Source organism: Oenanthe melanoleuca, chromosome 2 (genome assembly GCF_029582105.1).
Source record: "Oenanthe melanoleuca isolate GR-GAL-2019-014 chromosome 2, OMel1.0, whole genome shotgun sequence".
In the NCBI taxonomy this organism is placed as follows: domain Eukaryota; kingdom Metazoa; phylum Chordata; class Aves; order Passeriformes; family Muscicapidae; genus Oenanthe; species Oenanthe melanoleuca.
The window spans coordinates 143,931,772-143,955,428 of record NC_079335.1 but is presented as its reverse complement, the minus strand read 5'-3'; the positions used below and the strand labels follow the sequence as shown (position 1 = coordinate 143,955,428).

Here is a 23,657-nt window from a genome sequence, read left to right as displayed (position 1 = left end):
ACACAGACAAAAATATTGCAGAAATCTCTTGTTAAGGAAAATCCAGACTAGGCTGAATTTGATGCTGAGGAACCTGATCTGAGCTGGGATTTGATCCTGCTTTCAGCAGGAGGGTGGTCTAGAGGTTCCTTCAAACCTAAGTTCATCATGTTCATTTGACCCTGGGAAAGAATATTTCCTCTGTAGAGGGGATTTGGTGCTGCAGTAGGATAGGGACTGATGCTCTAAGACTCTTATGGAACAGGTCCCCTGTAGATTGTAACAGCTTTGTGAGCAACTGAGTTACGGTGAAGGAAACTTTCACATCTCTGTGGGTGCCTGAAGTAAATGTAGAGGTTGGGCAACACTGTTTTTTGAGTCCTTCTTCCATGTAACTACTTCAAATTGCTCTTGCAGGTGGTTGGAGAACACTATCCTGGAGCCAGGATTTGATGCTTGTCTTGTGACTGTTTGGCATGACTGTTCCATTGCTCAAGCAGATCTCTCTGCCAAGAGGATCTCTGACTTGCATTTGACTGGGAAGAGGCATTGGTACAATTCATCCCAGTCTTACTGGGAGAGCTGCAATGTCCTTATGTGGCTGCAGAGATTCAGTTAAATTGGTGACAAAGTGTGTGGGAACATGCAGTGTCCTCCAGTCAGTCCCCTGCCTTTCCACTCCTCTAATTACCCTTGAAGTAATTGGTTTCCATTAGCTTCAGCTGTGACCTCGGAGGATTTGTCTTTATTTTCAAAAATGGAAGCTTCATGTAAATTGTGGAACTGTAGAAGAGATGATATCCAACCTCCTTTGAAAGCTGTTGCTGGGCTTTGATAGGGACTTTGTCTCAACTTAAGGAGTTCAGGCTGGAGCTGTGGGTGCTGAAGGTACAGGGACCATGGATCCAAGGGAGATAACCTGGAAAATCAGGCCTCAGTAACTGAGTGCTTGGAGACTTTTATTTGGGTTATTTTAATCCTTTCAGAGGTTGGTTTTATTTCAGGAAGAGCCATTTAATAGTAGAAACATGAAAGAAGCAGGGGTTGGAAAGGGTATGTTTTCCTCTTAAGGCGGTGTTTTCTAAAGTAGGTCGTGACCCTCTTATGCAGGAATTTTGCAGCTGCTATCCTAAGGGTTAGAACTATATCTGAGAGCCTACAGAGGCAAGAGCAGGGGGTATTAAGCAGATCCTAATACCAACTTGGGGTCTCTTTCCTCCCTATCATCCTTCAACAAAATGATCTGCTTTTCAGGAATAAAGCAGCAAGCATTTGGCTGTGCCTGGTTTTCATTGTTTTGCTAAGCCGTTCTGTTGGAGGAGATTAACCAGGGAGCAAATTTTCTCCGAAAGCTGATCTTGAGAGAGGCAGAGGGAAGAGCCTCAGCACTGACCTTGATCAGAGTGTCTTGAGGTGGGGAGTGAGCAGGAACCCAGCACAGGAACATTAACCCTGTGCTGCCCACGTGGTTGGGACTGCAGTTGGCTCTGATCACAGCAGATATGTGACTACTGGGAGAGTTGGTTTGTCCAAGTTGTGCACCCTGGCACAAACTGCCCTTGGGGTTTTTCCTCATTGGAGGTTGTTCATAGCAGCCCAGGAAATCTCTTCTCTCCCTGCTGTTGCCCACATATTTGTTACCTGCTCCTAGACTTTACAAAACTTCCTCGATGAACTTTCTCTCTGTTGGTGTCATCTCTCCCTTGTTTTCACTTAGCAATGTCTTCAGCATCCTCGCTGCAGCTTCTCTCCTTTCTTTCTCTTTGCACCCTGGCATTTAATAAACAAACCGTGTGGCTGCAGAGCCTGAAGTGCCCGTGTTGCCATGTTTCCTGAACTCTCCGAAGAAGCATGGAAAGCAGTCTTTGTTTGCTCCCAGCAGCACGGCACGCGGCTGCTGCCTCCAAAGAGCAGCTTGCTTGTGGCACATCGTGCTGCAGCTTGGCTTAATCCTCGCTTGATACGCTTTTGAGATTTCATTGTTTCTCTGTAATTAGTGCTACAGAGGAGCTGAAAGAAATGACGAATTAGCAGGAGAGGGGGGAGTGGGGAGAGCAGGTGGTGATCGAACTAAAGAGAGCTGCCAGAAAAGTAGGAGCAGCAGGGAATTAAATGGGAGGAGTCTCGAGTTCAGATGATTCCCTGCCATGTGCCCAGAAGGATTTAGTTTGGGATTTCATTACTGTTCAAATAATGCCATACACTCATAACAGATCGAGTCCCTGTAGGCTGGGGCATTGTCCAGCACTTAGTGAAAAGCAGTTTTTGCCCTGAAGCCCTAGTGAGCATTGATCCTTCAGACTGGAGGACTGGAAAGGAGCTGTGGCATGAGTGGTCCTGCTTTTAATTAGGCTGCATCTATTGTTTCTGGTAGTCACATCCTAAAAGAATAAAACACAAAGCTATTCTTTGTGTGGTGACTTCTTTAAAGCCCTGGACTTCATCTTGTGCAGGATTTGGTTCACAGTAATGATGTTGCATCTGGATTGTTAGAAGCACCTCTGCCAGTTGTGCTTACACAGAAATCCTGGAATGTCATGCTGTGGGGGGGAACAGGAGTACGCTGACACTGGGTGTCTGAGATACCCAGAAAGTCTTTGAACACAGATACCTGTGCTGATGAGGACAGGCAGCTTTAGAGGTAAAAATACACACTGAGAAACCAAGTGGGGAATGAAAAGGGTTGTGTGACAAGGCAATCCTCTGAGGTGCATAGTCATATATTCTTCCAGCATCTGGCTTGTTTTTTCAGCCTCCATTACTATGCACCAAGACATCCAAAGAAAGAAATCATAATACTGGTGCTTTGAATGTGTCAGCAGCAGCATTTCTGCTGGGATCGAACTCTTTCCAAAGAACTGATAAAGTGTTTGTTTTTTGTTCTGACTTCCAAAAGGCTGTTGCTGTAGGGAGACAAGCAGTGCTAGGAGGTGCAAACTCACTTCTGCCTCTTGTCACCACTTCTACATGTGCTGCTCTCTTTGTCTTGAGCCTTTGTATCTTTATGTTTTTTTTCCCCCCACCAAAGAAGCAGCAGAAACAAAACAAGAGAAGCAGGTACTGGGAGGAAAGGAGAAGGTCAGTGCCACCCAGGATTCCCAGTGAGTGGAAATTCATTTGTGCTGGGGCTGCTGCTTTCATACTGGACTCCTGACCAGAGTGACTACAGGGAGTGGCTGTGGAGGTTTGCTTTTGGGATGTTTGTCCTGTGCTTAATGTTGAATATTTCAGCCCTGCTCTTGGCAGTCTAACCAAAGTCTGCTGTCAAAACCTCCCCCCCTTATTCTTTCTGAGCACTTTGTGTTAAATATCTGCATAGACCTCTCCATCATCTGTCATTTGCTCAAGAACCTACTTACAGCACTCAAAGTTTGTTCTCAAAGCCCCTTGTAAATATTCTTGCTGTTATTACTGTCCTTTTCCTAATAACTTTGTTTTACCTTGTGCTATGAGTAGTCTCTGAAAAACAATATGTGTGCAAGTAATAAATGGCCTCAGTCTTGAACTTAAAAACCCATTTGCTTTGGGAAATTAGCAACCTTAGCATTTTCTGTTTTGCACACTTCTGCCATTAAAATGCAAGCTCCTGAGTACAGTGAGTCCTGACAAGCTGATGCTGATGTCCAGGGTGCACTGGCCATGCCATATAAAGTGAAGTCAAAGTCCTGTAGCTCCACTCTAGCAGGTACTGGTTGAAGATTAGAGGAGCAGAGTCCCACAGTTCAGGGTTTTTCAATTTATTTCAGTGACTCAGAATGGAGCAGTTTTCCTCTGTCTTTTGGGGCTGGTTTCAAGCTCTTTCACTCACCTGGAATTTTGAGTTGGTGTAACTTTGTGTGAGAAGGCTTTTGATGGTGGTTGTAGGGAGCTTCAGTAGCCTTTGTTTGAAAATCAAAATTTTTGCCCCCAGTTTGTGAATGTACTAGCAAAAAATCACAAAGCTTGCAAAAATGTCCTTTATTTGAATTGCAGAATCTGGAAGTTGTTTATATAGTGTTAATAATAGGAGAATCTGCTAAAATAGATGTTACACCAAAATGCAGAGTAATTTTCATTTCTCTTTATTTTTATTAGCATTTTTAGGTATTTATAATAGGAACCTTTGAGCTCTTTTCCACGTATCCTATCCCCTTTTTTATTCATGTCTGTTTACTCCATTCCAGTGAAGTGTGTGATTGTGGGGAACCATGATGAAGGTAAAAAGTAAAGCAACAAGGTGTCCTATTGATGGGACATGAATGTTGTAAAAGCTTCTGGAGGCCAACAAAAATGGACTTAACATCAAGTAGATTTTAAGTCTCACTATTGCTAATTCCCTTTCATGTCAAAGGATGTGATGTTGCTGAGTACTGTAAATCCAGAACTCCCTGCTTGTAGCAGTTTGAAGGACTATGTTAAAATGTGGTATCCTTTCCCTATTGGAATTTAAATGTTCTGGGGCTGTGTTTTTCAACCCAGAAACTGAGGCAGTGTGAGAGCTGGAGCTGAACATGCTTGAATGAAACCCACCTTGTGTCTTTGCATAAAATGAGGAGAGATGAGAACAGCAATTAATGCATAAAAATATTTGAAAAAAATCTCATTAGTGTCAGTAGCAAAGAGTGCCTTGTTTTGACACTTGGTGCAAACACATGTGGTTAAAAGTCTGTGACCTCAGTGACATATCTTTTAAAAGTACATGAGTAGAATCACTCTTTTATGAGGAATCTGGAGTCTGGAGAGGGTTTCTGGTCTGCAGAGCTGTAATGATCCCTGGAAGGGATTGTGAAGACTCTCGTTTTCCTTCAGCTTGCCCTGGATGCACTCGGATGTGGTGGCTGAGCCAACCCATGGAGCTGCACGGTGGGAAGTGCCTAGAGTGCTTTACTGGGTTTTTACTTGGCTCTGCTCTCTTTGTGACCTGGCACTCAGAATTTTGTTGTCTGGGCTCCCTCCCTTCCTGCTGGAGTCCCTGAGGTGTTGGTAACTCTCTCTTTCCCCCCCAGGCAGCGGAGCCACCGCGGTGGTCCAGGCAGCGTTCTGCGCTCCCAAGAAGGAGAAGGTGGCGATTAAACGGATCAATCTTGAGAAGTGTCAGACCAGCATGGATGAACTCCTGGTATGCAATCACAATTGTCTGGGGACTTGTTTCAGTTATTTCTGAAATATCTTTTTGCCAAGTGCCTTAAAACTTTTCCTGAAGTGGGGTGAAGGTGAGGGAACTCGACTGACTTCATTAGAGGCAGCTCAGTTGTCCTGTTTGTGGGATATGGTGCTTAAAATGTTAAAAAGATCAATTGTGGCAAAACATGAGACTGTTTAGAGCTCAGCACTTTGTATAATCCCTTTGTTTTGAACTGAGTTAATGTGCAAGTATGAAGCTCTGCTGTACCCAAAAGAGCTCTGAAATTTCAAGGGGATCCAGAGCTATGTGCTTTCAGAATATTTAAAATTTAAGGGAATGGCTTTGCTTGCTTTTCTTTTCCTGCAGTTCTTTACATTTTTTTCCCTTCACCTGTAAAGAGAGAAACTGAATGAATTAGCTGTTGTTCCTAATCTCTTTCTGGTACTGATGCCAGCTAAAGGGATCACTGACATATTGCAGGCTGCCATGTGGAAATCCCTGTAATTCTGAGTTCAGGACAGGAGACTGAGTCCTTTGGAGCTGTTGTGCTGTAATTTTCTGCTGCTCTGTGCCTCTTTACTCGAGGTTGTCTCAATGAAAAACAGATTTTTGCAGTAGCTGTGGTAGTAGTAGCTGAATTTCTCTTTTCTCATCTGGCTCCTGTGTTGATGGGCTTGGTTTTCTTCTCTGTGTGTGTGAGCTGGTGCCTCTGCACTGCAGTGGTTATCTCATTCTCTTCACATCTGGAATCCTTACCCTGAATTTAAGCCAGGCAGACACAGACATTCCTGTGAACACCGAGGTGTCTTCACTACAATGAGAGAGCTCTCTGGGGCAAAACTTTCTACAGTCAATATTGGCATTATGGAGATAAAGCCTGGTACCATCTTTTCTTCTGGAGCATCTCTAGGATTTTCATAATCCTGCCTTGTCTTTCTGTACCCTTGAATCTTGATAGCTTCTATAGTTTACCTCAGGCACTTATTTTGCTGCTTGCAATTAGAAGGTAGAGCAGAAATGGAATTTGGGAGTCCTGCTACCTCTACATTTGTACAATCTTCAGCAAATCACCTGCACCACAGTTGCACTTTCCATCTAGTGTCTAATGGTATTTTTGTCATTATGGCCATCTGCAGATCTGCCCCGGTTAAGAGGGAAGGCCCCATGCAGTCTGTCAGTGTCCCTGTGGAGGGCTGCATGTAGGACTCATGGTGGCCTGTGTTCAAATCCTCTTACAGCTCATGCTAGTGTAGGAGTTCAAGATCTCTTCTCACAGTTTGTCTTTTTGTCCTTATACCAACCCTTGGGATCCTTTTCAAGCCTTTTGTGTGCCTTGCCCATACTATCCTGCCTCTCTGGTACTCCTGACTGCATTGTCAGGATGTAGTAATTGAGACTGTGATTCTTTGAGTAATTGCCAATTCTGGCTAAAAACATTAGGTTCAGAAAGAGACACTGCAGAGACTTGATGTGTAATTTTAGATAAGTACTTCTAATTGCACATTTTAAGTCTCTGGCTGACCTGTTCCTCACAATGATTCTTCCTGTTTTGGGTGGGCCTGCAATGTATTGCTGTTGCCAGCTCTCCACAGCTTCCAATTTTGTGACCAGATCTGGTGTGGGTCCTTCTCTGGGCTTAACATGCAGCTGTTAGTATTCTTCAATTTAAGTCATAGAGGGGTAGAGGAGCACAAAGATGGTTCTGAGCTGTAGCAGCTTCTGGGGCTGAGGTAGATGTTGTATGTTTTCCCTGGGTTTGTTCTGAATTTGTCAGTCTATTGGACCACAAGTGTTTTTCTCAGTGCAAGAGCCAAAAGAATGGAAGTTCCTGATTTCCCAGCTCCACATGCTCTTACCTTCTCTTGTTTTTATCTTGTCTCCCTATCTGTTTCTACCCTAAAGTAAATATTCTCAAGTTTTATGGTCTTGTAGTCTCCCTACATGGCAGTTTTCCCAATTAGTTTAATTCACTTTTCTGAGCAACTACTTGGTATTGCAGGATTGTGCCTTCCCCACAAAAAAAAAAGATAACTGTAGATGCTTGTAGGTTAGTTGTTTTCAGAAGCAAATGCAAAGACAAATATGATGAGTTCACACTGCTGTATGTTATACCCTCACCTTGCTTCCTTCTCTCCCCCAGTGCAGTTAAAATCACCAGCTGTGACTTTCATGAGCTCCATTATCCTTGTGTTGCTCTGAGGATGTTTGAGCACAGCAGCCAGCTTATGGTGAACTCTGCTTTCCTGCCTGGGGTCAGGAGAATGCTCTTGGGTTACAGCACTGCCCACTCATTGGACAGTGTGATAGCAAAGGGAGAATTGTACTTGAATTATTTCATAATTATTTTTCTGCAGTGCCTCAGACCCATAGACTTTTCTGTTGAAGAGAAGTTCTTATTCCCAGAAGCTGCATAGCCAAGAGGATAGAACAGTCTCACATTGCTTGGGAGAGGGTAGGGGACCAGCAAACCATCCTGCCATCCTTAAAAAGATGATTTGGTTCTTGTACAGCTCTTTCAGTGTCTGTGCTTCTTTGTGATTTGCACTTGTAGTGCTTGGGATGGAGAAGAGGAAGGTTAATTTGCAGTGGGAAATGCAGAGTAAGTGCCTCTGTCACCAGCTGGATGGATGAGTGGCCTTGAGCTTCCTTTAAGCTTAACAGGTATCCAGAGGCCAGGAAATCTGGGACCGTATCCTTGCTTTGGAGAGGCTGTGTTTGGAGTGAATAAGTGCTATGACTTGGCTCATTAAAGGTATTGATCTTGATCCTTTTATCTCAATATACATTTGAGCTGTGTGGGTGGTCAGGAATAAATGCACACTTTGCATATACTGTATGACATTTAGGTTAAATTCAGTGCATTATTTATTGCTGCTGTGGGGTATGGAAAATGCAGGAAGGGCCAGTTTTGTTGAATCATGAGCAAGCAAGTCAAGGGCATTCAGCTTTTCAGCTGAAGTTCTAATTGCTGTAAAGAATGTAGACAGCAGGAGCAATGCTGTGTAGAGATGGAGTTCTTTCTAACCCAGCTACTGAATTAGGTCATGTTTGTCAGGCATTTATTTTCATGCTTCGTTTTTATCTATTTCCCTGTACCTCTTTGAATACTCCCAGATCTTTCCTGGACTGCCTGTGGGATTCAGCTGACAGAAGTACAATGCAACTTACAATTCTTGCTCAGGGGTGTGACTGGGAGTGGAGTGTAAAGAGAGGTGATAAATATAGTGTTGCCTACAAATGATCTTGGACTTGTTGATTTATTACTGAAGTTCCACTTTTTATTTGTCTTGCAACCCACGGTAGTTAACAACCACACCAGTGTGGGTTTGCAAACAGTCTGCTTGCTCATGTGTTGTATTTCACAGCTGCACACCATTCAGAGCTGTGTTTTGCTCTTTTCCATTGTGGGATGCTGGTTGCTTTGCTGTTGCCAATCCTTGAAACGATGGTGTAACATCTGCCTCAAAATAACCATGCCTCCAGCCTTTTTTTTTCTTGTATAAGTGTTTTCTTGTTTTAAAGAATTAGTGATCTAAAAGGCCTTAAATCCTCCCTCTGTCCTACAAGCTCTACTTCATTTTCATGCAATTAAAGCTGAGTTTTCTTTCATCCAGATGGAGACTTTTTTCTTCATGAGTAGCATATGACGTGGGTTGTCAGCTTAGCAGTTACCAGGAATGTTGAACAGCAGAGAGAAACATAAGCTATGGGATATTTCACATTGGGCTTTCCCAGCTTGGGGAAAATGGTGCCTGTTTATTCCCTGGATGATTCAACAAGAGACAGGCTTGGGAAAGAGCATGGGAGATGTGGTGTTGCTGTTCCTAGAAAGATTCCAAAATCTTTCTAGTCCAGAGGCTGATTGCCCTGGGCCTGACAGGTTGCACACAAGAAGTAAAGGTACTATTCTTTCAGTGCTGTGGCCAGAGGGCAGTTAAGGAGGCTGAGGGAACAAGCTGAACTGCAGTTAAACAGAAATGTCCTTTAGAATTTCATGGAAATAACCCAGGGAACTTGCTGCCAATAACATGGAGATCAAACATTGCGTGAGATTAAATAAATCAACCTATAGTTGAGAAGGTTAAATTAGATAGGATTTAAAAAAAGGATTATGAGCTCCCCTGGTTTAAAGCATAAGCCAACTGTTAACTGCTCAGGCTTAGTCAGAAGTCTACCCTCTGGGCAGATAATTGTGTAACTGCTTTTTATAGAGTTTTTACACCTTCTTTTGAAGGCTTGGACAGGATATTGAACTGCCTTTTGATCTGATGGAGCACTTCCTACAAGTGGATTAACCAGACTGTGAAGTTGTTGGGAACAAAGCAGCAGATTGCTGTGGAAGTAGTACAGATGTTTCATCCATGCCTGTCATCTGATGGGAATTGCCATTATAACTCCATTTCCAGGCCTGAGGATCTTCACGCTTGCTCCAGGGAAAAGTCCAAGTGTCAGTGCCAGGGAGTCTAATAAATATGTGGTTTCTGCATGGTCATTTGATTTGCTGTGTTACATGTTCCTTTTATGTTGAGATTGCAGTTTAAGATTTAAACCTGTGCTGGGTACATCTTGGCTGTATTGTTTATCAAAGCAGCAGCAAAAGAAGTCTTAATTACCTGGTATAGGTTTTGTTTTGGTGTTTTTTGTCAAGTTCACTATGAACATCAGAATTAATGGTGGGTGAAATCCTGAACATTGGATGTCTTCCTTCACTTGGATTGGATGAGATAGTGCATGTAAAGGACTTCAGAGGGCTTGCAGCTGTCTGTGGGCACCAGTCACACTGACAGCATTGCTGAGCTGCAAGCACTGGGTGTTGATCTGAGCAGCTGTAAGGGTCAGTGATGGGTTAGTCAGGGATGTGGGTAAAGCTGGCTTGCTTGTAGCTGTGAGAGGAGGCAGTCACTCATGTTTGCTTTTTGGCTGGAACCAATAAAAAATGGCCATGTAGTAATTGCTACCCCACTACAGTTGTTCCTTCAGTATATTTTCACTGATGCTGAAGACATTTAAAGAGAGAATGACCACTGAATGAGACTGAAGACTAGCCATTAAAATGAGCAACTGCTGAATGACTTGCCATGGGACTGTTTTGTTCCCATCCTTGAAGATTACTTAATGGATGAACTTATCCCTTTCAGAATAGTTTCTTTTCCACTGTTGTTCTAGGGCTAATCTAACCCCTCTTTACTCATGCCAGTTTAGCTCCTATAGCCACTTGAGGCAAGGAGTTGAACTGGGTGATCCAGGGAGTGAGAATTGAATCAGAATCTATGATTTTTGTGCTTTTCCCCCACCTTGTTAAAATATCTTTTGAGTTAATTTTGGTAGAAGAACAAGTTTAGATTTCTTTTTTGTTTTTGGTAATGTTGCTGCCTCAAAAGGCAACTTAATTATTATTCTCAATTTTACAACCTTTTAGCTAAACTGTTAAAATTTCACTTGTAGCAGAATGAGAATGATGATGGCTGCCTGTGGGACTGGAGCTTTAAATCCTGCTTTAAAAGGATGAAGAGCAGCTTTAATGCCTTATCTCTCAGCTGAAATCTCATGGTATAAGATCTTTGACAGCCACAGTTGAAGCATTGGTGTTTTCAAGGGGTGATCACATCTGACCTGCTTTGATTTCTGCCCCAGCCATGCTTTCCCTCCCCACTTCTCTTATGGTTGTGATTCCCTTCAAACAGGGCAGCCACCTTGAGTCTCTGGACTGCTCTGAAGCTGCAGGTAGCCACGTGAAAGCACTCTGCTGCTGTGCTATATCTCTTGAGTTTGTCAGTATGTAGGAAGTAAAACTAAATAAAGCACAATTTTTATCCTGGTGTTTGAGAGCAAGTGCCTTTGAAGCAAGCCTCAGGGGCAGATAAATGCAGAGTAAAAGGTGGTGATGTGAAAAGAAAATACCATTAAGAAACTTGAGCTGGTAGCTAAAACACAGCCTTACCTGCTCCTATTAATTCCAACTTCAATTGTGTATCACTGAGCAAATAAACCCTCATCCAAAGGAGCTGATCTCCAGAAGTATGTCTGACTTACAGGAGACTAGTAGTTGCTTATGATTCTAGATTATACTTCACTGCAGTTTTATTACTGTTTTGCAAGCCTTGAAATGTTTCTTTTATTGCCTGTAGAAGTTCTGAGAAGATTTGTCAGAGCCCTTAATGGAAGCCATGGAGGCATTTAGAGCTAATCCCAGTCTATTTGCTTTAGGTATTTGACAATACAGATATTAAAAATATCTTGCCCAGGGTGAGCATGTAACCATTTCCAAACCATTGCCTGTGTCTAGACATGTTGTTGTTGGGAATTCATTCTCTGTAGCTGAGCAGAAAGCAGAGCAGTTTATGGGAATTGGCAGGAAGGCATTCTCTCATCACTGAAGCCAGGGAGTGTGAGGGGTGCAAGAGCTGCTTATCACCTACTGCATCTGTGGGTCTGGATCAAGTGACCCATCCATGGCTGTTGGCAGAGAGGGAATAGAGCAGCCTTTCCACCTTAACACTTGTATAGAGCAGCCCAATTAATTATTACAGAGGTGAGGAAATCACTGAGATTTTTATTAGCAGTCTTCCAGTATAATTTTGATGCTGGGGGAAATAAAGGATGCACAGTTGTAACTCTTATCTGGGGATAGCAGTCTTATTAGGGAGGTGGGGAAAGAAAGCCTTGACCTGCTGTGACTGTTTGAAGGGTAGCAAGCTCTCCCAAAAGCTTTGGGAATAGTATTAAAGCTGAGCTTACTACACACAAGATGGCTGTTGTTGCATTTTATCCCTTCCTACTCTTAAATATGCTTTTGAGCAGAGCTGCCCAGTGATCCTTGAGTGAGATTCCTGCTCTAGCTACTGCCCTTCAGCCCCTGCATTTGTACTGCTGGAGGAGACTGTGGCTGTATGACAGAATTGGCTTGGTTTCAGTTATGCCAGGAAGCATTTTAACCACAAAGCCCCTGTGATTTGCCACTATCACTTAAAACAATTGTATGGGTTGAGCTTTCAGGATGTTGGTACCCTCTTTGGGGGAGAACAGGAACCAAGCTTTGATGTAGCCAGTGTGAGATTAGCCTAGAAAACTGCTGAAAATTAAATGGGGGGGTGTGGGTTGGAGGGAAAGTCTGCCTGCCTGCTGCTCCTTCTGATTGGTAATAATGTAAAAACACTGAAAATCATGGGCTGTGATGCAATTAATTATTCAGAGCTGTGCTACACTGTGTGAGAAATGGATTAATCTGCCTGTATTATACATCCACTGGCTGTCAGAGGTGTTTAATTGCACAGATCAGGTTTGTGATTATTTATTTTCCCTCTTTATGCTTTGGTGCACATGACAGACTTGAGCTATTTGGTTTTTTTTTTTAGCTGTGTTTCCCAGCCCAGGGAGCAGACTGTGGTAGTGAATGAGAGAGCAAGTTCTTCAAAACTAATAATAAAATGGTAACTAAGTGTCACCAAATGACTGAAAAATTCTGTAGTATGGGGCTGCTTAAATGGCAAAAATCTCACCTAGCTTTAGTATCTTAAGTAAACTTAGTTCAGACTTTGTCTCATTACCTTCTCCAGTAGCATACACAAATATATATTAAATATGCAGTTTTTGTATACATTTTTCATATTGCTCTCAATCTCACAGGGAACTGCTTCCAAATATTTTGAGCAGTCTAGCTGAGAAAATATGAAGCCAGCTCCTCTAGATACTTCCTGAGAGTGGTGGATTTGGGGCAGGTCTGGCTGATGGGATGGATTACCAGTCCAGCTTGCTGCTTTCCACCTTGGTTTCCTCTGGTGCCACTTTATCTTGTCTAGTATATTTTAAGTGTCAGAGAGAGAACTACAGAGAACTACAGAAAACTCCAAAGTTGCTGATTTATTTCCTTTGTGAAAAATGATTTGACACAAGTGAAAGTTTGCAAGGAAGGGAGCTGGAGCTGTCAGAGTAAGCAAAATATATTGTTTTAGGCTCTATTTATTTTCAGAGTATTTTTTAGTCAGAGTATTCAACATGGAGATGAATAGCTTATTCCCCACTCTTCAAATATCCTTTCCTGTTTAGAAGGATTCTTCTTTAATCTGCTTGTTAAGTTTCCTGGAAAGTTGGTGCCTCTCCTGGGGAAGCAGAAAGAGGAACCAATTGCCTTGGATTCCTCAAATGCACCTTCTCCCTGAAAAGCAGTGCTAAGTGGATAAATCAACATGAGCCTGTTCCTTTGGAGCTGTGATTGCCAGCTCAGGCCTTGCCAAGGGGAAGCAGTGCCTTTACTCAGAACTCAGTCACAAGCAGAGCTATGTACAGGAGCAGGAGGAAAATGTGCTGCATTTGTGGGGTGCCCTGGGCGGGAGTGAATTCTTCTCAGAACTCTTTTGTGTACTTCAGTGCCAGGGAAGTCTTGTGCTTGGAGGGAGGGAAGGATGAGGGAGTGAAGGGCGCTTGCTGTCCTTGTGTCCTGGGAAGGAATGCTGTAGTTGGGAGCAGAAGTTCATGGGATGAGGGGGTGATTGTCTGGGGGTGGGTACAATTTGTCAGGTTGGGGGATTTGGCTGAAGCACAAAGGCTCAGCTGGGTGCAGTGCAGGGTGCCAGGCTTGGCTCAGGGGATGGCTTTGTGTATGGACAGCCAAGAAACTGTGAGTCTCTGTCCAAACTGGTGATTTGTGCTTGCATAATGAAATCAGTCAATGTTTTCTATGGTGTTGTTCCCTCCATAACTGGAAAACCTCCACCCTGAACCCATAACCAAAACTAAGACTAAACACAGTCAAAATTCAGAACAATTTAATATTTCAACATATTTCATATTGTCCTCAACTGGTAGTAGCTACTGACTTTCTAATCTCAAAGTGGTTTCTCTCTTCTTCCAGTGTGACAAAGGATGCAGCTGTCCTTCGTGCCTTCAACCTAATTGAGTTAAGCCATCTGCTTTCCTGCTGGGAAGAAACATTAGGAATAAGAGGCCTTTTTTCCCCAGTGACCAATATTTCCTTTTCTCATCCAAATGATAGTCTTCAACAGATTAAGCATCTGTTGCATAGTATTTAACTATGTCAGCACAAACTTCCTAGGTCACAAAGCAGAGTGAATTTCTGGGAATATTCTGTTGTAGCTGAGTGCAGGTATTTTGATTGCCACCACTTTGATGGCTCTACCACAGATATTTTGGTTAACTTTTACTTCCTCTAGACAGACAGGAAGAATACCTTAAAATACCTTTTGGCTCTAGTATGATGCAGCCTGAGTGTTTAGAGTATTAGAGGATTTTCTACATTTACTTTCTAGGTATCCTTTTTCTTTGCACTGTCTTTGTGTCTTGAGGAAGATAACCTCAGTGCCAAATGAGTAATAAGCACTGTGTCCAACTGCTAATGTTTTATTTTTCTCTACAGAAAGAAATTCAAGCCATGAGTCAGTGCCATCACCCCAACATTGTATCTTACTACACATCGTTTGTGGTGAAAGATGAGCTTTGGCTGGTGATGAAGTTACTTAGTGGAGGTGAGTGGTCCAATTTCTTTACCCTAAAGGCAGAATAAAACCTTTTCTCCCTTCTTCCTCTCTCCCTTGTTTAACTCTTAAGGTTCCCACATGTGAATTAAGACATTTCATAGAATTGTGGAGTTGTTTAGGTTGGAAAAGACCTCTGAAATCACAAAGTCCAACCATTACCCTGGTATTGCCAAGTTCACCACTAAAACCCTGTCCCCAAGTGTCACATCCACATGTCTTTTAAACACCAGTGGGGAAGATGACTCCACCATCTCCCCAGGCAGCCTGTTCCAGTGCTGAACAACTCTTTCCATGAAGAAGTGTTGCCTAATATCCAGTCCAAACCTGCCTTGGTGCAATTTGAGGCAGCTTCCTCTTGTCCTACTGCTTGTTCCCTGGGAGCAGAGCTCGACCCCCCACCTGGCTGCATCCTCCTGTCAGGGAGTTGTGCAGAGTGAGAAGGGCTGCCCTGATCCCCCATTTCTCCAGTCTGAGCCCCTTCCCAGCTCCCTCAGCCTCTCCTGGGGCTCCAGACCCTTCCCCAGCTCTGGTCCCTTCTCTGGACTCGCTCCAGCCCCTCAATGTCTTTCTTGTCATGAGGGGCCCAAAAGTGACTCCAGGATTTGAGGCGTGGGCTCAGCAGTGCTGAGCACAGGGGACAATCCCTGCCCAGGTCCTGCTGTCACACTATTGCTGACCCAGGCTAGGTGCCAGTGGCCTTCTTGCCCATCTGGCCACACTCTGGCTCATGTTCAGCCACTGTCACCAGCACCCCAGGCATCTTTCCAGCCATTCTGTATTAATAATAATATTCGATTGCAACTCATTCAGCTCAGAAATAGCTTCTCATGTTACATCCATCAGTAGTGACACCTAACTGGCTTTTGAAAGTCACTGCCTGGTTAACAAAGCCAGGGAAACTTCCCTTTTCTGGATTTATTCTCTCAAACTTTGGAGAAATGACTTTTTTTGAGAGAGTGAGTTTGAAAATTTCATATCAGTAATGTTTTATTTGTAGTCATAATATTTTCCAGGATCCTGGTTTATGTTACAGTTGAGACAAGAAATGGAATCAAGTTCTGAATGTTAACACAAAGGGCTGTTTCTAAATCCTGGGCCTGTCTTCATCATTTTCCTGGCTCTGCAGTGAACAGGAATTGAAAATGGGGAAAAAAAAATTTAAAAAAATCAAACTTTTTTTTTTTTGCTTTTGAAAAAAACCCAATCTGGCTTCTCTGTTCTTGGCTTAATTTAGAGGACTGTAAAATGCCAGGAGATGATGTGGAAAAATCTGGCTAAACCTGTTTGCATGTTGCACAAGAACTCAACAATGACCATAAAACATGTCTCTTTGAAGGTTTTCTTTAGAGAATTTTAGCAGTTCTCTTAGGGGAAATCAAATTCCATTCCAGCCTTAAGCCTATCTTAAAGGGTTTTTCATGTCTCATGTGCTCATATGTCATTAAGCAATGCCCTCTGTTTTCTTAGAGAGACATGTAGCAGGTCATTAAAGATGTGATGACTGTGTGTGGAAAAGAATACTCTGCCAGCTTAGAGCAAGCAGTGTTGCTGTGTGTATAAAAGGTGTATCTATGGGAAAGTTTCCACAACATGAGGAAATGGCATTTCAGGGGTGTTGGAGAGGCAGCAGCAATGGGTTTGGCCTTTTCCAGGAGAGTGCACAACCTCTTTGAAGAAAATGCACAGCTGCCTCTGTCACTTCACAGCAGTTTTGTGTCGGAATTGAGTCACGATGAGGCTCATCCTTGAACCTCCAAATGTTGTCTGTTTGTTCTCAATTTTGTGTGGAGGTGGTTTTCTTTTTTTTTTTCTTTTTGTGTAAAGCTGGGGAAAAGTCAGACCATCGTTATTAAGGCACCACAGATGTAAAGACTACACTGGAAAATTTCTGGAAAAATAATTATTGCTTCAGAACCAGCCTCTTGCTGGTGTGAATGATGACCTGCTTCTCATTTAATATTCCCTTTGAATGGGCTTTTATGTTCTTCAGCCTGATAATTGACCCTTGTGCAGCTCTGGCATTTAGTGAGGGACTTGCAGGAAAGCAGTACTAGGAAATCTCCCTGCTTCTTTTTCTGTTGCATATGTTGAAGAGTAGGGTCATACAGTAGAAGACAGACCAGTAAGAGTCTAATTCTTCCCTCTCCCCAGTATTTGAGTCACTGTTAAATTTTCTCACTTAAAAAGAATAATTTGAAGGCTGGAGGAATTGCTAAAGTAAATAGACCCTGAGAATTACCTGTCACTTTCTAAGCAGGAGGATACCTTGTGAGGTATTTTTCAGCTGTTTTCTTTTATATATTTACTTCATACTTCTTTTATATCTCTGCTTCAGGAAATTCTTATTAAATTTCATAGGTGAATTCTACAGCACAATCTTAAGGATGGGGGAAGAAACTTGTGATTGGAACTTTCTGACTAAAGAGCTTTTTCATTCACTTTTAATGAGACTATTTTCAGTTGGTCTTAAGCTGAGTGATTTATGTAACAAGAGACACTTCTAAAACTGCCTCTCATTCCTTTGAGCTTAGTTCTTATCAGTAATAAAGTGGCTCATTTCACGGTCATCTGTCATCCAGTGAGAAAAATAATGATCTGGGTTTCTCAACAGGAAAAACTTTTGGGCTGGTTTTTAAACCAGAAAACAAAAGTAAAGAAAAAAAAACCCAAAACAAACAAAAAACAAACAGGCAAAAAGCCCTCCACCAAAGCAGACCCAAAACAGGGTACAGCCTAACACTTTCATTTTGTTTAGCTGTTCAAAAAGATTTGTACATCTCAATAGGTACATATGAAATACATTCTGATGTCCATTCTGCATCTTGATCATGGCTTTTGTATTTGAGAATTTATTCTTAGTGAAGTTCAGAATTTTATTGCCTCTTTCCTGTCAGTGTATGCTGGTGTGATTTCAGGCTGAAACTAGATTTAATTTCAGCCTGCAAACACTGACCTTATTAATTTGATAAACAGCTCACAAGACAGCCCAATCTGTAATGCAAGCCTCTTTTATTGTTGTAAGTGCAATTTAATTTATTTTCTGCAGTGTTTCGTTAAAATCCTCACCTGGTCATACATACAAGTGCTTTAGAAATGTCTCTGAGGGAAAATACTTTAAATCCATGCACTGCTATTGTCTAACAGTGTTGCTCCTCTGACAACCAGAGGGTACACTCAAAGATGCCTTAATTACCTGACTGACATTGCCACTGAAACAGAACTATTTGTCTCCACAAGTACTCTGTTGATGGGAGATTTCTATATTTGAAAGTTGTCAGCAGGCAAGAAGTAGCTGATGTGCATCAGGGCCCAGCCAGGCTGGTGGGAGCCACTGCCCAGAGCCCTCTGAGCTGGCAGCACTGGGCCCAGAGCAGGTGTGGAGCTGCTGATGGCAGAAACGTGGCTGTGATGAGATGCAGCTGGTAGAGACAAGGGCTGCTGGTGTGTCCAGTTACTGACAGCTTCTTTCAGGTCTGGAGATGTCTGTGTCAGGTTTGTGAAGTGTCTGCTGTTCTGTTCCCTTCAGGAGAAATTGCAGACCCTGTTCTCTAATGATGGAAGTTCTGTAGGGTTGTGAGCTTAGCAGTGTGAACTTGACACCCCAGCCTTTGAGTCCAGGGTTACTCCAAACCAAAATCCAGTGGCTATTTCTAGGCAGCTGCTGACCTGCTCTTTGCCTCCCTGGCATTCTGCTGTCATGAATTTTATTCATGCCTTTTTAGAGCCTGCTGAAGTCCAGTCCTGCTCTCAAACTCCTGTGGCTTTTTAGGAGGAAGAGGAGCAGCTGTGCTTTTGTTCTTGTGCTTTTACTGATTGTGATCTGCTTGCTCTTCTAAATTCTTCTGCTTTTAACAAGAGCTCTCATTTCATAGGTGACCCATGGCTGTAGATAATACTCTAAAACAGTTGTTCCTATGAAGCAGCTGGTTCTGGTGACTTGCTACATCACACAAGTTCTCCTTTCCTAGCCTGCAGCAGATGAAACCTCCAAAATATTTCTAAACTATGCAAATATTTTAAATACTTAAACATTTCCAGATAGGGCTCTTGGATATTCTGTCTTCTTGAAGGCTCCTGATTAAATCTGCTAAGGAGATTGCTGTATTGAAATAGTTAAACTTTATTTTTCTGAGAGTTTTTAAGATTAGCTAATCAACTTCTTGCTTCAACCTTTGATCTGAAATTCAGAATGCCAGACCAAAAGAGGTAGGCAAGTCTTAGTTCTCTATCAGAGAGTTAGGACATCTTGTTCTGCTTCTGATGTGTTAATCTCTGATCTGCCCCCTCCTAATTCCAACAGTTATGATCAAAGCATAAACCACAGGTCCTTAGAAATATTCATGTTTATATCAAATTATTTTCTTAGGGGAGAGATATGCTATTTTTAATTCATCTGGAGGGGTTTGGTTTTTATTTGTAGAAACGCAACTTAATTTCAAACAAGGATAGGATAAGTCAGAAGCAGGGATTGGCAGGGACTGTACATGATTGTAGAATGCAAAGTGTGTAGATACATTGCCACTCCTAACTAATAAGAAAAGTGTGAAAAATTAGTTTGTCTTCAGATTTCTCCTATAAATGTGTTGATCACAACAGCAATAGGTTGTTTTGCTCCCTTTATTATATTATCTTTTAGTCTGCTGTAATTTTTCCTTATTTCTTCTGCATCCATGCACGTGCCTTGGGGAGAAGGAGGCAGGAAGTTATTTCCTTAGCTTTCCCTCTGAGGCGGTTTAACCAGGGTTAATATCTGTCTTTGTTTTGTATGACTTGTTTCCTTTACTTTGCTACTCTCTAGCTGTATCTGTATTCCTCAGTCCCAGAAGTTCTGAATCCAAGCAGTTCTTCCTTCTTTAGCATTTTCATCTGTTTTCCAGAGACTGACAAGCTGCAGATTTAATTCTTGGCTGTAATGACAGCCAGGCTCACTGAAACCACTGGCTAATGCTGAGATGTCTTGAAAGAAGCAGCAGTGAATCTGCCAACTCCCCTATTTCAAAGGTTCAGCCTGTTCAGCATCAGTGTTTGTCCAGTTTGGGGCAGATTTTGGTTCTCACAAAGTTGTGTGGTGATTACCTGGCACACTTTTCAAGCCTGCTTGTGCCAGGCCTCTAAATGGCAACTCCACGCAGGTACTGTTAGCTGCTTTTCTTTTCTTTTTTTATTTTTTTTTTTTTTTTTTTTCTTTTTTTTTTTTTTTAATTGGAAGTTAGAGATTAAATTTTCCCATTCTGCTTCCCAGACAAAGTTTAATGAGGAGTTGTCTTTGCATTTAACTTAGTGTATCTTGGTTCTGTCGCTTAAGTTATATTATAACATGTGAGATATGGTTCCCATAGCAATCAGCTCTGCTGTACATTTTTTCTTCCTCTGGGGGCATGTAGAATTCCAGCAGCAATACTCCTGCATTTATCTATAATCTTGTTCCAAATCAGCTTTCCTTTCTGCTCAGGTTTTCATGCCTTTCTCTGCTTCATCCCCCATGTGCTGAAGCACTGAGCAGTGCTAAGCACTAAGCATCAGTGTCACTGATGGCTGTGGATGTTTTCTTCCTCTGCTGAGGAGAAACGTCAGAAACAGGCTTCCTAAATGCCATTCCTCAGGCTTGCTGGTGTAGGTGAGGTCAAGGAATCGTGCTCTGGATTTGGAACAGGAAGCCTCAGTCACTGTTTGTGGTGGTTTGCTGTTGAAAGTGAATCAGTGGAACAATTAGGACTTTTTGCCCCGAGGGTGCAATTAGACTGAAGTTTTCTTCAGCAGCAAAGCTGGTTTAAGGAGTTCCGGGCGATTTGGTCTCCACCCTGCCTGGAAAACTGGATTTCCAGTTACTTCAGTGATCCCATTTTATAGGATGGCTTTCTAAGGGGGTGCAGGGCCTCAACAGTGAGGTGGTGAACTGTGGCACTTAAATCTCATTTCATTGCCTTAGGTATCCTGGTATCTTTGGAGAAGCAAACAATTCATGGTGTTGAAAGAATCAGTTTTACTGGATATGTGTGGGGTGCAAGTCAGGACTGCTTTTGATGGGATCCAAGACTGTCCATTGCAAGTGTCTGCCTGATGTCAGTATTCAAAATCTGAATATCCTTCTGCAAGTAGTTACAGGCTGGGCTCTCTCAGCTGAGTGGAAGTCTGTGTGCAGGTTCTTTGTGACTTGTGCTGTCCTTAGGAGCTACTGCATTAGCAACTCTTGGAGCAGACTGAGAAGCTTGTGAGTTTGAGAAGAGAGTGTTTTTCTGCTCGGCTGCTATACAGTTTGCACTGAGAGCTTGCTCCTTACTAAGTAGGTGCATTTCCATGGCCATTGGTGTCAGAGTACACTGAGACACTGGGATGATGAATGGTCATGCTAAATGCTTCATCAGATTGCACAGTATCTCATGGGCTTCCTGTTGATGTGCTGCATGGTGTATATTTGATGGGCAGGAATTTGTTTTAGCTGCATTTTTTCCATATCAATCACTAAATGTTATCTCCTTTCCTTTGTCTTCTGTTGGGCTTTGAGATCAGTTGCTCATCACCAGCTTTCTTTAAACATCCTTGTTAATGACAGCATTATTTATATTTATGGTTAGACTCTAGTTCTGACCCTTTTCTCTGTGTCTTGTTTTATGTTTTCTTGGTATGTGGCCCTTCTGGGCTTGGAAGAGCTTTCCAGGCAGCCTCAGCCAAACTTAATTTCTTTTTTTTCCTTTCTCTGACTTAGGGTTCACCTTCCTGTACTGTGAGTCTGTACTTGCTACTTGTGACTTTTTAATGAGAAAAATCATGAGGGAATTGTTGTAATCAAGTCGAATGCCACATATAATACACACCAGAGTGCTTCACAACATTATCTGAAATAGAGGTTTTATTTTAGGGAGGAGTCAAAGATGCTTGTTTTTCTTTTTGGAGACATGGTGGTGGATTTGTGTTCTTGAAAATCTTGTAACTGTTATTATAGAGCAGGGTACCTTGTTTCCAGTGTGAACCTCATCCTCTGGCCACTAGGTTCTGTCTTACAGTGAGATTTAGCAGTTTGCACACAGAGCAGAAATCCATAGTGAAACTGCATTTAAGCAGAGAACCAGCTGTGTTTGGATGTGCTCTCTCTTCCCCAGTTACTCCTAAACTGGTTTGAAGCTGGCTTAGAAGCTGGCAGTCTCTGCAGTCCTGCTGGTGTTTCCCAGCAGCGTGGTCAGTTTAAGCACATCCTCTGGTGTGGTTTAGGCCCTGGTTCCAGTTGAGCTGAATTAGTTTCCAGTTAATTTTAGCAGTTATTGTACTGCTGGATTGGTAACAGGCCACTGTTAAACAAGTAATTTTCCTCTTTAGATTATGATTGCCTGATCTTTTGGTCCAGTATAATGGAGTTGTGGAAATTTGTGTGTATCCTGAGACAGTGGAGGTCTTACCCTAGTGAGTGTGTCACACATGTAACTGAGACCCCTGGGATCAATTTTGCATTGAATTTTTCAGCCTAATGTTGCTATCCAGTCCTGGCCTTCTAGTAGGAGGTTTTCCTTGACAGGAAATTTCCTTGAAATTCCCATGACTTCTCCTTTCAAGTAGTTCCTACCTTGGCTGTGAGTCTCTGTTTGGGGATTTGCTTTTTTTCTGTTGCTCATGCCAGGCTTCCTGAGCCAGACTGCTGGAACACTGCATGGAGCAGTGCTGGGAAATGCAGCTTGGCTGTGTTCTTTGTATCCCCTGGTGCTGTGCTTAATGAAGTTGCAGTTGAGTTGTGAGTCAGAACCAACTCCCAAACTTATTGATTTGTGAGTTAGAAAAATCACAGCTTTGTGGTGCTGTGGTGCCAGTGGCCAAACCCTGAGCAGACAAAGGGGGATGATCCTAAGAACACTTTTTTCCAGCAGAAAGGTGGCTCTTGGGTTGCTTTTCTGCTGTTTCCTGCAGTGGGCATTTGCTGGTCCCTTTTTGCTGTTCTCATTTTTGCAGAGGACTGATAAATTCCCCCACTTCTTTGAACATCTCAATGTGAAAATGGTTTTAAAATAAATGTTCTTAAAGAGTGTCAGGCAGGACTGGGAGCAGATATAGGCAGGGTGTGAATCAGTCTTTTCATAACTGGGGCTGGCTCTGTGCATGCCCTCTTGTCTGTCTACCCTCCACCCCCTTTCAGGGTTAAATGCAACCTCTAACTTGGCTAAATAGAGGATTTTTTTGACCAAATGAATTTGAGCACCATATGATCTGCCTCCTCATGTTCCCTGAGCCCTTTGCAGGAGAAGGGAAATGTTTGTGAACCAAGTCTGCTAAGGGAGTTGTGGGTGGAAAGAGGACAAAGCGAGTACGTGAAGAACCACATATTTTCACTGGACTTGTAAAACAAGTGACAGTTTGTTCTCTGGATTAAGGCACATTTCAGAGGAAAAGCCTCAAGAGTAGATGTGGAGGGGCTTTTTTGGTGGGGTTTTTTTTTTTTTGATGTCACAGAAATTCTTGTCCAGAATAAAAAGCCTCAAAGATAGTAAGCATGTACTCTTTAAATGTGAAAACATGATAGGCTGAACACCAGGTGAGTCCTCATGACACACAACAGAAGATTCTTTTCTCAGAACATAAAGGTGAGATTTCAGTAAAGGGGTTCATTTCCAACATCTGAAATCTTAGCTTTCTTCAGTAAAGATCCTCTTGCTCTGATGGAGAGGAAGTCCAAAGTATGTCAAAACAACCTGAGTTACATCTGGGTGAAACATTTGGCTAAGACCCATGTCAAAATTCACTAAACATGATTGTGTCTTTCTCTGCCTGGGTGGGGTAAAGGAAAGTTAAACACAGAGTATTGTTGCATAAAATGTTGGGGTGATGTTATGTAACTTCATTTCTGGTTTTTTTTTTTTTTTAATATTTTTCTCTGAGGGTTTTCACCTATTTTTATTAGAGTCTTCTGTGTCAAGATTGTATCCTCTGCAAATATCTTGAACTAAGCAAAGATCTTTTTGGTAAGAGGAAGCTGAAGGTGCCATTCAGGGCAACCAACTTATCCTGCATTTTATTTTCACTGTGTTTACTGGATGTCTTGGTGTCCAGGTGAAGCTGGTGCCCGTGGGCCAGGGAAGATGGAAAGTGAGAAATAG

The 23,657-nt window shown here is 42.5% G+C and overlaps 1 protein-coding gene across 1 annotated transcript in view; it reads left to right on the top strand.

Moving 5' to 3' along the window:
• The window catches only part of OXSR1 (oxidative stress responsive kinase 1), an 87,217-nt gene that overhangs the window by 13,856 nt on the left and 49,704 nt on the right, over window positions 1-23,657 (top strand). Inside the window, exons 2-3 of the mRNA XM_056485169.1 lie at window positions 4,965-5,077; window positions 14,457-14,565. Coding sequence (XP_056341144.1) covers window positions 4,965-5,077; window positions 14,457-14,565 — 222 coding nt within the window. The remainder of the gene's footprint in view (window positions 1-4,964; window positions 5,078-14,456; window positions 14,566-23,657) is intronic.